This window comes from Malaclemys terrapin, chromosome 3 (genome assembly GCF_027887155.1).
Source record: "Malaclemys terrapin pileata isolate rMalTer1 chromosome 3, rMalTer1.hap1, whole genome shotgun sequence".
NCBI lineage: Eukaryota > Metazoa > Chordata > Testudines > Emydidae > Malaclemys > Malaclemys terrapin.
Window position 1 is genome coordinate 32,235,933 of NC_071507.1, and position 15,495 is coordinate 32,251,427.

At 43.0% G+C, this 15,495-nt stretch overlaps 1 protein-coding gene across 3 annotated transcripts in view; it reads right to left on the minus strand.

The window, feature by feature from the left end:
- PSME4 (proteasome activator subunit 4) overlaps window positions 1-15,495 on the minus strand; it is a 220,677-nt gene that overhangs the window by 89,932 nt on the left and 115,250 nt on the right. For all 3 annotated transcript variants that reach the window (XM_054022245.1, XM_054022244.1, XM_054022246.1), the window contains 4 exons: window positions 3,984-4,046; window positions 3,714-3,809; window positions 1,911-2,042; window positions 725-934 (listed from right to left, as the gene is read on the minus strand). In XM_054022245.1, the coding sequence (XP_053878220.1) occupies window positions 725-934; window positions 1,911-2,042; window positions 3,714-3,809; window positions 3,984-4,046 (501 nt within the window). The remainder of the gene's footprint in view (window positions 1-724; window positions 935-1,910; window positions 2,043-3,713; window positions 3,810-3,983; window positions 4,047-15,495) is intronic.

Sequence of the window (15,495 nt, forward strand, 5' to 3'; positions counted from 1 at the left end):
CCCTTCCACATAGATATGAATAAGCCTCCCTTTATATTTTACAAAATTCCCTAGAGGGGCAATCCAGGTTGCTCCTTTGTTATTTGACAGGAATCACTGCTCCCAGTAGTCTTGTTATGATAATTTTCCTCCATCTTAAGTAGTTTTAAAATACTGATAGAGCTATGATTACATGTCTATATTTTAAGGCATGGAGTAAACCATGCACAAACTCTGATTTTACGGTTAAACAAAAATGCTAAAATATTTACGGTAATGGTTTCCGTCCCCATGTTTCACTGAGTAAGTAAATTTAGTATAGTGTAAGTTGTTAGACTAACAACAGAACATATACAACACAAGTACTGACAGTGCAAGCTTCCCAACACTGTCCTGCAAGTGCACAGCAACCTTGATTAGGAGGGACCACACCTGACAAGAGCTAAAAGATCAGTTATTTTTCATTCCAATTGCATAACTGGCCTCTAAAAATTGGGGTGGGGGCTGGGGGGAGGAAGTGTCAAATTCTAATAATCTTAAAATGAAATCTATAATATTCCAGTCTTAGATATATTTGCCTATATTCCTGCATACTGGAAATCAGAATGAAATCAATATATCAATATTAGTAGTCAAAGTTAACCCAAAACATATACAATTTATTAAACGACTGACTTATTTTATCAAATATAAGTCAAACAGCCTCCGAATGTGATATTAGCTTTTAAGTGATTTTTTTGCTTACTGAAAAGTCCAATCCAATTGTTTCATACTGTCTGTGGATCTTTTCTGCTAGGTCATCAAAGAGTCTCACTATAGATGGCTTCTCCAGAGACATAGCTTTGCTAAGTCCAGAGGAAACAATTGCTGGCCAAGTCTGTACAATACAGTCCCAATCATGAAGATTTGCCAGGCATACTCCACTGTGGTTTCCAAGAAGACAATACAAGGCACCCTATAGTAAACAAGAGTTGTAATACTAAAAGTTACATAAAGCAGTCATTCATACAGAATAAAAATTAGTTGCTCTATATTTTACCAATTATTAAATTGTAACACGAACTGAGATTAAACCATCCAGTTTATCACTAATATATACAAGATATTCCACGCAATTCTTGACATATTAAATATTTGTTTTAGTAGTGTGTGCAAGTAGTGCAGACTAAATGGATTTCTCTTTCATAGAATGGTTGTGAGGGAACTATTTCCACAGAACACATTTCAATAACCACAATGAATAAAACACCTGGCCTTTCTACAAACCTATTTATGGTAGTTTAAATTACAAACTTGTGTTTCTTAGGCCTGTCTACACTGCCCTGCAATTCGAACTATGGGTGGTGTGAACAGACGTGTGCATTGAAGTGTTGTGCTGTAACGCCGTTGTGTGGACATTGCAGGCATACAAAAAAAGGTTCCTAGTTCGCATTAATGTAATCCTCTTCATACAGGATTACACTAATGGTGTGCACTGCTATTCACACCTCTGTAGGCTGAATTGTGGGGCAGTGCAGACATAGTCTTAGCATAACATTTTCTGTTGATCAGCTCTTTGTTCTTCCTTCCTTGCTCGACTAGGGTTGCTAAAAAACTACTGAACTAAGAACAGTCTGCTGAGATTTTATTGCTTTGTACTATTTTTTTCTTTTAATTGGGAAATAAAAGTGAACAGCTATTAGCATAAAGCATTCATAATTCCTGAGGTCCTGATGAAATCGAGTATATTCATGAAGGTGGGGTATGGTATTTTTATGGGCACTTTTTTGGGATGACTGCCTAAATCACTTTAGGGTTAGCTATTCACGAGTAATTCAACCATCCCAAAGTCATGCTAATAAAATCTTTACATCATACCACATGTATTTCAACCATAAAATTTTTACACACAAACTGGAGACAGCTCTGAAATTAAGTAATTGAGATAGTACTTTAAACTGCTGCTGAGTAACATCGTGTCGGTCTGGCCGCAAAAACTCCAAAACCAAAGGAATGATATCTCTGCAACAAAAGTTGTATGTTCCCAGTGCTGTGAAGAATGCTTGCTGAGCTTTATTTCTGACCTGTAGAAAGACAAGCATTACCACAGATCTTCAAGTACACAAAAGGATATACAAAGCAGTGATATCCCAGTTCTCTTCAATTACTAATGTGCAGGTCTTAGGAAGGTGAGTCAGTGCACAGAAATTTAGCCTGTTTTATTTTAAAAGATTAGCAGCAGTGGGCATGGAGGCTCAACTATCCTCGCGATTTCTCCAAATTAGGTTTTAGGCACACTGGGAGTATGGTGTGGAGTAGCTTGTCTTGCCATGGCCCATGATGCATCTGTTCTGTGAACTGAAGACTTTAGTTTCCACAACTGTCAACCTGGCACATTTTTTAAACACTTAATACAAATGAGATTAATGTTTAATAAATAACTCAAAAGATTCTATGGGCCCAATTCTGGTTTTGGATGAGTGTGTGCGGCTGCTATTGACTTTAGCAAGTCTTGAATTCATTGGACAAAACTCACTTTTGCAAATTTCAAAAGTCAGTCAAATTCCAGGCCTAACCAGGACTGGAATTTCCTAACCTGGAAAGAATTATGTGAGTAATTAAATGTTTCATATGTTACTGAAGCCTGAAATAAAAAACAAAGATACTGTGACACTGAATTCAATATCTATTCAATATCTTCATCAACGACTTAGATATTGGCATAGAAAGTACGCTTATTAAGTTTGCGGATGATACCAAACTGGGAGGGATTGCAACTGCTTTGGAGGACAGGGTCATAATTCAAAATGATCTGGACAAATTGGAGAAATGGTCTGAGTTAAACAGGATGAAGTTTAACAAAGACAAATGCAAAGTGCTCCACTTAGGAAGAAAAAATCAGTTTCACAGATACAGAATGGGAAGAGACTGTCTAGGAAGGAGTACGGCAGAAAGGGATCTAGGGGTTATAGTGGACCACAAGCTAAATATGAGTCAACAGTGTGATGCTGTTGCAAAAAAAGCAAACATGATTCTGGGATGTATTAACAGGTGTGTTGTGAGCAAGACACGAGAAGTCATTCTTCCGCTCTACTCTGCTCTGGTTAGGCCTCAGCTGGAGTATTGTGCCCAGTTCTGGGCACCGCATTTTAAAAAAGATGTGGAGAAATTGGAGAGGGTCCAGAGAAGAGCAACAAGAATGATTAAAGGTCTTGAGAACATGACCTATGAAGGAAGGCTGAAAGAATTGGGTTTGTTTAGTTTGGAAAAGAGAAGACAGAGGGGACATGATAGCAGTTTTCAGGTATTTAAAAGGGTGTCATAAGGAGGAGGGAGAAAACTTGTTCACCTTAGCCTCTAAAGGATAGAACAAGAAGCAATGGGTTTAAACTGCATCAAGGGAGGTCTAGGTTGGACATTAGGAAAAAGTTCCTAACCGTCAGGGTGGCTAAACACTGGAATAAATTGCCTAGGGAGGTTGTGGAATCTCCATCTCTGGAGATATTTAAGAGTAGGTTAGTTAAATGTCTATCAGGGATGGTCTAGACAGTATTTGGTCCTGCCATGCAGGCAGGGGACTGGACTCTATGACCTCTCGAGGTCCCTTCCAGTCCTAGAATCTATGAATCTATGAATTCTACCAAGGAATTAAAAGCTATATTATGTTACATTTCACTGCAAACATCAAGTTGAAAATAAGCTCAATACATGTAGTGCATGACTGCATTAATTTAGCATAGAAGACATATTCTTACCTGACCATAGGAACTTGTAGACAAACACAGAAGATCCCTGATCATGTCTTGGTGTATATTTTTATATTCACAGCCTTCAACAGTTAGAGTTCTCAGCTAAAGGAAGTAGAAAAATCCCAATTAGAGACAGGCTTTATTTGTAATTTTACAAATCTAAGAGAGGAAAGTTATTGTAGAGATTGAGAATACTTTTAGTTAAATAAGATGTTACAGATAGACATTTCCTAGTATAGTAGTGAGTAAAATTGGCAGTACAGAAATGTACATCACCTCATGCTGCAACATGACTCTGTCAATGAGCAAGGCTCGAATATGCTGCTTCTTTCCTCGAAGCTGCAAGGAAAAAAATCAGAGTAATTTGGTTCAAATTTCAACACTGACTTTAGCAATGTAAATGTGAACTCTCGCCTCTTACATTTTCGATACTCAATATATATATTATCAGCCGATTCTACAGCGAGACATTCTGACTGTTGGGCTTCAGTTATACAAAGGATTTTTAAAAAAAACTTCTGGCACAGTGACAACTGGTGTCAGTGGATATTGATCCATGTCATGTGATGGAGTGAAACTATAACCCTGGCCCATGTCGTATATCTGGAGATAAGAAACAATGACCAGTCTCATACAGCACTCTTGTATGTCACTTGTTTATTACACAGTGTTAATCATGGCATGAATTTGCTTAGATATTTGTACAACTGCCCTCAACTTTCTTAAGAAAATAGAAATTGCCATATTGAATCAGACCAGTGACCCATCTAGTCTAGTGTTTGGTCTCTGACAATAGCCAGCAATGTATGCTTTAGAAGGTAGAAGAGAGACTGTATCTATTTACCACAATTACCAGTTCATAAGGAAAGATTTTTCCCTAACCCCTCAGCAATTTGAAGCTGGCTTATGCCTCAATACATAAAAGTTTATATCTCATGCCCAGTTGAACTTAGCATGTGCCCTTCATAACTAACTTTAGTCAAAGAAATCTGGCATTTGTTTATGATCAATTTAAGATGATCTTCTTTGGTATGCTACAGAACACTGCTTGCTCTCATCGTGGTGTTGATTATTTTTGCCCAACATCAACTGATAATCAAGTTCTGCCACACCATCCACATCTTCAAAGATTTGGGACATGAGGTGTGGTATACCTCAGGTGATGAGGCAATCCCAAAGGAAACTCAGTTAAACGTATCTACTAAAAATGGGACTTAAAAGGTGAACAATTTTGCACTTCCTATCAAGTCAGACCTGCCAAAACCCTTGGCTTGCATGCAAAACTGATAATACCCTTGCATTTTGAAGTCTCAACATCACCTCTTCAACCATTCTCATGGGCTGGTGCTTGCATTTGGTGACACAAAGTTTTTGGGGCATGTCGGATAAAAATCAATGGTGTTCTATCTGCAAGGTATCCCAGTACATTAAACATCTTGTTTAGTAAACGATTTTGTTCAGTAAACAACTTATATACCCATTTGATAATAACATTTATAGACTGTTCTTCAACACAAGTCCACATAGAATTTCCCGTTGCACTATTTCAAACTTTAGGCTAGGTCTACACTACCCCCTGAATCGGCGGGTAGAAATCGACCTCTCGGGGATCGATTTATCGCGTCCCGACGGGACGCGACAATCGATCCCCGAATCGGCGCTCTTACTCCACCAGCGGAGGTGGGAGTAAGCGCCGCCGACAGAAAGCCACAGAAGTCGATTTTGCCGCCGTCCTCACAGCGGGGTAAGTCGGCTGCGATACGTCGAATTCAGCTATGCTATTCACGTAGCTGAATTTGAGTATCTTAAATCGACTCCCCCCTGTAGTGTAGATGTACCCTATGGGGGAGATCTGTTCTTAGGGCTGGTCTACACTGGGGCAGGGAATCGATCTAAGATACGCAACTTCAGCTACGCTATTCGCGAATAGCGTAGCTGAAGTTGCGTATCTTAGATCGAATTACCTGGGGTCCACACAGCGCGGGGTCGACGGCCGCGGCTCCCCCGTCGACTGCGCTATCGCCGCTCGCTCTGGTGGAGTTCCGGAGTCAACGGTGAGCATGTTCAGGGATTGATATATCGCGTCTTAACGAGACGCAATATATCGATCCCAGATAAATCGATTGCTACCCGTCAATACGGCGGGTAGTGAAGACATACCCTTACACAAATACACCAGTTTTGTTTTGCCATTGGGGGTCAGATTGTGCTCACTATAGTAAACAATTTTTAATTTTAACATTAAGCAGTTACCAAACTTTTGATATTTGTAGCAGTGTTTATGATGCACTCAGTGTCAGAATCTATTTTGAAATTCATGGTTTGTTTATTTATTGCCAGTACCACAAACCAATCTGTTGCAGAACCTTGCTTTATGACTTTACTAAGAAACCCAACAAACAAATTTGGACTTGATACACTTTTATACTAGGGCTCCTTTACAAGACTTTGACATAGTAAGAAGGCCTTGCAGTAGGACTAAGATACATGTATTCTCACGTTAATGCCCCTTTACATTGCCAGAGTGATATAAAGAGACATTAGTGCCAAGGAGAATCAGGCCCTTTGTTTCTGCATCAGAGCTATGTTTATGAATGAAATTTGCTTTTGTAATTCCTTACAACTTATAATGATAATGACCAATTCTGGAAAACAGTTGCTTTTATTGCATATATGACATAGAGCCCCATGTACTGGCTCTGTGGATGAGGGGAAAGAAGTGGATGTGTTAGTCCTTGACTTTAGCAAAGCTTTTGATATGGTCTCCCACAGTATTCTTGCCGCCAAGTTAAAGAAGTATGGGCTGGATGAATAGACAGTAAGGTGGATAGAAAGCTGGCTAGATCATCGGGCTCAGCGGGTAGTGATCAATGGCTCCATGTCTAGTTGGCAGCTGGTTTCAAGCGGAGTGCCCCAAGGGTCGGTCCTGGGGCCGGTTTTGTTTAATATCTTTATTAATGATCTGGAGGATGGTGTGGACTGCACTCTCAGCAAATTTGCAGATGACACTAAACTAGGAGGCGTGCTATATACACTAGAGGGTAGGGATCGGATACAGAGAGACCTAGACAAATTAGAGGATTGGGCCAAAAAAAAAAAAAAACTGATGAGGTTCAACAAGGACAAGTGCAGAGTCCTGCACTTAGGACGGAAGAATCCCATGCACTGCTACAGACTAGGAACCGAATGGCTAGGTAGCAGTTCTGCAGAAAAGGACCTAGGGGTCACAGTGGATGAGAAGCTGGATATGAGTCAACAGTGTGCTCTTGTTGCTAAGAAGGCTAACGGCATTTTGGGTTGTATAAGCAGGGGTATTGCCAGCAGATCGAGGAACGTGATCGTTCCCCTTTATTCGACATTGGTGAGGCCTCATCTGGAGTACTGTCTCCAGTTTTGCGCCCCACACTACAAGGAGGATGTGGAAAAATTGGAAAGAGTCCAGCGAAGGGCAACAAAAATGATGAGGGGGCTGGAGCACATGACTTATGAGGAGAGGCTGAGGGAACTGAGATTGTTTAGTCTCCAGAAGAGAAGAATGAGGGGGGATTTGATAGCAGCCTTCAACTACCTGAAGGGGGTTCCAAAGAGGATGGAGCTCAGCTGTTCTCAGTGGTGGCAGATGACAGAACAAGGAGCAATAGTCTCAAGTTGCAGTGGGGGAGGTCCAGGTTGGATATTAGGAAACACTATTTCACTAGGAGGGTGGTGAAGCACTGGAATGCATTATCTAGGGAGGTGGTGGAGTCTCCTTCCTTGGAGGTTTTTAAGGCCCGGCTTGACAAAGCCCTGGCTGGGATGATTTAGTTGGGAATTGGTCCTGCTTTGAGCAGGGGGTTGGACTAGATGACCTCTTGAGGTCCCTTCCAACCCTGATATTCTATGATTCTATGTAAAGGGCAATTTTGCATAGTGTTGTGACTGTCTCCTCATTTAAGCGCAAAAATCTGGTTTCTGTCATTTGCTAGAGCAAGGATGTGAAAGTTTCAGAAAGTCTCTAGTGAAAATATGGCTTTAGGATCTTAGATGGAACTTCTGATCAATCTAATATCAAGAGGTTAATAGTGTTGCTGCCATTTTGTTACAAACAAAACCCATGTGAAAGATGGGAGACTGCCTATATATAGTAAATTTACTGCATCCTTATCTTCCAGTCCAATAGGCAGGATTATGAAGCATTTTTATTTCATTATGCCCTTTAAGAGGCTAAGAAAGTACTCTATTGTTTAGCAAACTTCTTCCCTTTTGTATCTAATGGAGTTTGAAACTAACATGACTCTTTGTTTACATCCTTGTTTGTGTATCAGAATAGGAGATGTCAGTGTAATTTTAAAAATAGAATATTGCACAAATTCCTCTGGGGAACCAGAAGAGATTTTGAGGTGTCCATCTGTACAGCTCATGAATTCTGGGTGATATTATGAAGTTATCCCTATGAAAATGGATTTCTTTTTATTCATCAGCAGGTGAACAGCCGGAAAATGGACATGATTCTGATCCAAACCTTATATTCTGAGTAGTCCCTGACCAGCCAGTCATCTAAGTCAGCTTTCTCAAATGAGGCCACCATGGCCACATGTGGTCACAACCTCCTGGACAGTGATGGGGGGGGAGGGGAGAGGGAGGAGAAGAGTGGCAAAGTAGTGGCCCCCTCCCTGTTGCTCCTGGATGCACCACCTTGGTGTTGGTTGCTGGGGTTGCCAGCAGGGGTTGGACCCTGCCCCCCTCCAGAGAAACCTGGGGCACAACGCTGGTGGAGCAGGCAGGCAGTGAGTTCCCCACCTTCCCTGGGATAGTGGGACTCAGGCTTTGTGCTTCAGCCCCAGTGAGGATGTGAGTGGTGAGGAGATGCCTGATCTTCCAGTTAGTCAGAGTGCAGGTGACCTGGCAGCTACTGCACCATCCATATCTCCATCTCAAATGGATGTAACCATGCACATTCCTGAAGAAAAGTGTAGATCAGAGAAGAGTGTGGTGGAGGCGCAAAAAACAGCTGCTGCTGAGTTTAGTTCCTTAAGTCCAGATGATCCAGGATGGTGGTCCCACTTTAGCAGTAGCCTGAGGCACTTCCTTGTACTGCATGGGCCACAGCAAATGAAAAACTTCATGTTCCCCAAAGACAATGAAAATAGAAGTTTCCATCCAATATATTACTGGCATGAAATCCCCAATGGTGATGGAGAGGCCATGGCTTATGCACTCAAAAATCCAAAATGCTGCATACTGTTTTTGTTACAAGCTCTTCTAGTCTAATGTCCCAGCCACATTGGGTTCTACAGGAACAAAGGACTGGAAAAATATGGCTAGAAATCTGGCATGCCATGAGAAGGCAGCAAATCACCAGAAAGCATTCCATAAGTGGTAAGAGCTTGAGATGAGACTAAGGTTAAAGGCCACCATAGATGATCAGCATCAAGAAAAGATTGCATCAGAATATCTTTACTGGCAAAATGTTCTGAAAAGGCTCACTGCCATTGTGAGAATGCTTGCTACCCAAAACCTAGCACTGCATGGCACTTCAGATCAGCTGTCTGTGCCAAACAATGGAAACTTCCTTAAGATTGTGGAGCTGATGACTGAGTTTGATGCTGTACTCCAGGAGCATCTAAGAAGAGTCACCACCCAAGAAATGTACACACACCACTACCTTGGAAAAACAATTCAAAATGAGATCATACAGTTACTGGCAACAAAAGTCAAACAGAAGATTGTGGCAACATCAACATGTAATATGAAGTCAGCAACATATTTACTCTGTTATTCTGGACTGCACACCTGACACCAGCCATATGGAACAAATGACTTTAATGGTGCATTTTGTAACAACAACAACAACAGAACCTCGTGAAAATGTCCCTGCAATGGTGACTGTCAGAGAGCATTTTCTAGAATTTATTAACATTGATGATACTACAGGAGCTGGTATGACAAACGTGCTTCTTAAAAACTGGAAGATACGGGAATTGCAATAGCTGACATGAGAGGTCAGGGCTACGATAATGGTGCCAACATGAGAGGAAAGAACAGAGGAGTGCAGACACGGATCCGAGAGTTAAACCCTCACGTTTTTTTTTTGTCCCATGCAGTTCTTATTCATTGAACTTGGTGGTCAGTGATGCAGCATCAGCTTCCAGAGAGGCTGTTGAATTTTTTAATGTAATTCAAAGCATCTATGTATTTTTCTCTGCATCAACTCATCGATGGCAGAGGGAAATGGAATCACCAGAAACATACATAACTTCAAATTTCTGTGTGGCTTAGTGTTGTGGCATAACATATTGTTTGAAATAAATGTTGTAAGCAAGAGACTCAAAGGTGTTGACCTTGATATATCTGGAGCAATGGAACAACTGGACAAAGCAAAGTCATACCTACAGTCTTACCGGTCAGATGAGGGATTTTAAAATGTTCTGAAGAGTGCACGGAAGTTGGCAATGGAACTTCACACTGAAGCTATTTTCCCACTCATTCAAGAATACAAGAGTCACTGAAGAAGACAACATTTTGATTACGAGGCACGGGATAATCCCATAAGAGACCCCAAACAATTCAAAGTTGAATTCTTTAACCAGGTGCTAGATTGTGCAATACATTCAGTTGAAGAACGTTTCATGCAGCTCAAGGAACACAGCAGTATATTTGGGATGTTGTATGATATTCCAGAACTCCTCACGATACCTGTAGAAGACCTACACCAGCAATGCAGGGCACTAGAGACAGTGCTGACACATGTTGACATGTGCGATATTGATGCAAATGATTTAGGTGATGAACTGAAAGCCCTTTCAAGATACATTTCAGCAGGATGAACTCCAAAGGCTGTTCTGGAATATATGTGCACAAATAAGATGACCACCCTCTTTCCAAATGCTTTTGTTGCTCTGTGCATACTTCTAACACTTCCTGTAACAGTTGCCAGTAAAGAACGCAGCTTCTCTAACCTGAAGTTAGTAAAAACACATCTACGCTCCACAATGACACCGGAGAGGCTGGTCGGCCTTGCAACCATCTCAATACAGCATGAGCTGGCCCAGACTGTGGATCTTCAGCAGGAAACAGTTCAAATCTTTGCAACTAAGAAGGCACCGAAAGCACCACTTTGATTATTCAAACAGATAAAAATACCAGTGTTTCCTATGTAGATAAGAAAAGTTACATTTGCTGTTCAGGCGTTTGAAAGTTAAGTGTTACTTAAAATTCCATCCAAGACATACCACACGATCCATTGTCTACAGCCAACCTTCAAGATACAACTGCATTTGCTCCAATCCCTCAGAGACAAAACACCTACAAGATCTCTATCAAGCATTCTTAAAACTACAATACCCACCTGCTGAAGTGAAAAAACAGATTGACAGAGCCAGAAGAGTACCCAGAAGTCACCCACTACAGGACAGGTCCAACAAAGAAAATAAAGAACGCCCCTAGCCATCACTTTCAGCCCCCAACTAAAACCTCTCCAGCGTATTATCAAAGATCTACAACCTATCCTGAAAGACGATCCCTCACTCTCACAGATCTTAGGAGACAGACCAGTCTTCGCTTACAGACAGCCCCCCCCAACCTGAAGCAAATACTCACCAGCAACCACAGACCACACAACAAAAACACTAACCCAGGAACCTATCCTTGCAACAAAGCTCGATGCCAACTCTGTCCATATCTATTCAAGTGACACCATCATAAGACCTAATCACATCAGCCACGCCATCAGGGGCTCGTTCACCTGCACATCTACCAATGTGATATATGCCATCATGTGCCAGCAATGCCCCCCTGCCATGTACATTGGCCAAACCAGACAGTCTCTATGCAAAAGAATAAATGGACACAAATCTGACATCAGGAATCATAAGATTCAAAAACTAGTAGGAGAACACTTCAACCTCTCTGGTCACTCAGTAACAGTTTTTTTTCCTCTTGCTGATAATAGCTCATTTTAATAAATTAGCCTCAGACTTGGTATGGCAACTTCCACCTTTTCATGTTCTCTGTATGTATATCTTCTTCTTATATGTTCCATTCTATGCATGTGATGAAGTGGGCTGTAGACCACGAAAACTTATGCTCAAATAAACGTGTTAGTCTCTAAGGGTGTCACAAGTACTCCTGAGGATACAGGCTAACACAGTTGCTACTGTGAAACCTTAACATTTTTGAACAAGGCATTTTAAGTTGTTAGTTCTCCTTTATTGGGGTAGGTAGCAGAGCAGTACCATGAGAGGAGTAGAACAGGAAGAAGGCAGAATTGAGACCTTTCAAAGTTTTGGCCCAAGCGAGAGGGTATGGGGGCGTCATTTGAGCTCCCCGCCTCAGGTGCCAAAATGTTGTGGGCCAGCCCTGCCACTCTCCCAAGGGCTATCCCAGATGACTTCTCAGAGAGAACATGTAGACAATGGAGACTGCTTGACCAATTTGGACTGCCTGATCCCCATGTCAAAAGATCTTTCCAGCAAGCTGGAAGAAACTATAAAAGAGGGAAAGTGACATCATCACTTGGCCGCTCCCCCTGCCCAACTCAACACATGGCAGACAAAGACTTTGAACAAGGGAAAGGTGGTCCAGGCCAGGAAAGGGTTTCATCCTGTATATTCAGGTTCTGTAATCTGTTTGTACTATCTGTCAGGGCTAGACACTGCTTGATTCAAATCCTGTTTACTTTACAGAACTCAAGTCTACGAATTTATTTTTATTTCTTAGGCAACCAACTTTGATTTTCACACTTGCTACTTCTAATCACCGAAAATCAATCTTTCTGTAGCTAATAAATCTGTTTTATATTTTACCTAAAACAATGTGTTTTGTTTGAAGTGCTTGGGAAATCTCAGGTCAGTTTACAAAGGCTAGTGTGTGTCCTCTCCACATTGAGGGAGAGGCGGACTGGGAAATGAACTTTTACTGACTAGGCTTCTGACCAGTGCAAGACGGTACAGTTCTGGGGTGCGAGGCTGAGGAACTGTGTGTGGGGGGGAATTAGCTGGAACCTCTCTCTTGTTGGTTCACGAGTGGCTGAGAAAGCATTCATGTAACTCAGTTGTGTGTGTCCCTGCCTGTGGATGTCTGTGCAAGTGCAATACCTGCAAGAGGTTTGTGGCTTGATACAGTTTAAGGAGGCAGTATGGTTCCCCATCTCCCTGGAGAGGGACGAATCCCCATGAACCCTCTCTACACACAGAATCACAGAATGAGAAGGATACCAGAGTCCAGGCTGCACCCCGGGGATCTCATCATAGGCAATGAATGAGAAGACTGCTAATAAGGAAGGACTTTGATACCCCATCAGGAGGAAACACAGAGACCTGGCTGGAGGGACAAGTCACAAAGAAGGAGCCCCTGCAGTTGCAGGGAGAGAGAGAGAGAGCAGCAGCAGCAGAAGGGGGCCCTGGAACTGGAAAGAGTTAGTCCCTGAGCAGCCGGGAAGAGGCACCACCTGTGGTGAGTGGACCCTATGACAGATCTCATTGCTTCGTCAGTCTTCTTGTGGAAGAATGAGCAGCCCTCAAGTGGCAGGTCCTCAATAACTGTTTGAAATTCTTCAGATATGCCTGCCAAGGCCAGCCAGGAGGAGCGGAGCATTGCAACTGTTGTTGCCATCGCCTTCATGTCCAAAGCTGCCTGCAACGCAGTTCTAGCCACCACATGACCTTTCACCAGCTAGACTGGAAGTCAGCCCTGCAATCGTGTGGCAGCCTGTCAAACAGCTGTAAGATACAGACAGCTGATGAGGTTGCATTTTGCCAAGACCACCTGGTAGTTCAAGATCCTCATCTGGAAGCTCCAAGTGGAGTAGGATTTCTGGCCACCACGTTTTAAGTGCTTCACCGTCTCATCTTTAGAGGTCAATTTCTGGCCGCTCTAACGGGATTGCTCATTGGCCACTGGTACTGGATGCAAATAGAACTCTGTTCGTATCCAGTAGCCAGGACCTGGTACCATCTAACTGTCCATTTATATGTCAGTTCCAGTGATGCTGGTGTCTGCCATAAGGCTTTCATGTGCTCCAATAGCCCCTTGTAAATCAAGATCACTATGAGTCCCAGTACCAAGTACAGGATATTGAGGAGTTTGTGTGGCATATCCCACACCACCTGCATAGATATCTCTAAGGCCACTGATACCAATGTCCCATGAGGTCTTGGAAAATCTTCTAGTCCTCAAGAGTGGCAGCTGACCGTTCTGAAACAAGGGCATAATCTAGAAGAGCTCGTGGCCAGTACTATCTGACCCTTGCGCTGGATCTGCTGCACTGGAGCCGCCTACTCCTGGTCCCAGGGATGCTGCAGGGACAGGTCCAGTCTTTGGCACAGGGGTGATTGTTTGCCTCATAAGTGTGGTGGAGAGACTGGTCCTGAATAGTACTGCAGTCCCCAGGAGGCCCACATTCCAGGATCATATAGCACCAGGCCCCACGATGTTTGGTCCCAGTGATCCCAGTACCGGGCTGGGTTGGTTCTGCCCTCCGCCACAGGTACATGCCTCTTATCCTCCAGATGAGACTGATACTGCTGGGTACCAGGACCTGACCAGGGATGGCTAATGGCTTTCCTTTGAGTCAGAAACAATCCTCTGGGAAGGATGGTGCTCAACCTATGGGTCTAGGGGGAACCTGACCAGACAGTGGAAGCATCAGGGTGAATGCAGCTCCAGTAGCTGCACAGGTGTCAGCCATGTCAGCATGGCCCAAAGCACTTGATCACCGACAGCTTGGGTTAGCAGTAACTGCGCTGGAGCTGGTGCTGGGGGCAATAGAATGCCCAGCACTGCAGTCAGGCTTCTACCTGGTACCGGGCTAACTTTTTTTCTGACTACCTCAATAATGAGAAGGCTAAAACAGCCACGACAGCATCAGGTAGGACCTCTATTATGGCTAGGTCCACTCAGCTGGTACAGGCTCTCGTGCTTAGGGAACTATTCCTATGTTTTGAGGCACCCTTCATGTCCAGCTGCATGGTAGTCTTATGCAACCTTGAAGTCTGATCCAGGGAGGGTGATGATCTTCACCTCTTCTCCTTAGGAGATTTTTGCGCTCCGAGTCTGATCCATTTCTCTGCTTCCCAGATGAGGAAGCCAGAGGACTGAATGAACATTTTGCTAGTTTTGATGGGGAAGATTTCAACAGCCATCAGTCTCCTGAGGATCCAGGTGCCTATAGTTCAGGGTCAGAGATTGGCCTTATTACTGCTTCATGAGGAAAGCAGTAAGACACAGAGTTGGCAGTTCTTAAAGCCCAGGGATTTACCATGGTTAGCCATAGCAGCTGGTAGTGCCAGCAACCAAAGGGGGAGAATCCTTTCCCTCCACAGCGTCCTGTAGACCTAACTAAACTGAGACAAAGTGGATATAAATCCTGAAAAGAGTCACTTTGGGGATGAAGAGCAGCTGGCTCTAACCGAATCCAGTTAAAGCAGCAGTGATTGTTGATATGAAGGGGAATCCTTGAATTAATAAAACTATGTTGAGTGCATTTGCCCCCACCCCCAGTTATCAAGGTAGCATGTAATCTCAGGTTCCTGGTGAATACTTCACTACTCAAACACAGAAATAGCTGTAGTGGTTGGAAAGGCCTTGGGCAAACTACATGCTCGAATACAGACTTAACTACTGTGTCATAGTTTGGGGCAACTGCACCTGTATTTCCCCTCTGCGGTCCAGCAAAGGCATCAACTCTAGGTTCCCAGCTCCTGAGCAATAATTTCTATTGGGTCGAGACCTGCATCTCTCTTCCTCTTGACCAGGGTTTTTCCAGGCTGCACAGTTCTCAGGAAGCCAGACTACCTAGACAGGCCTGCGT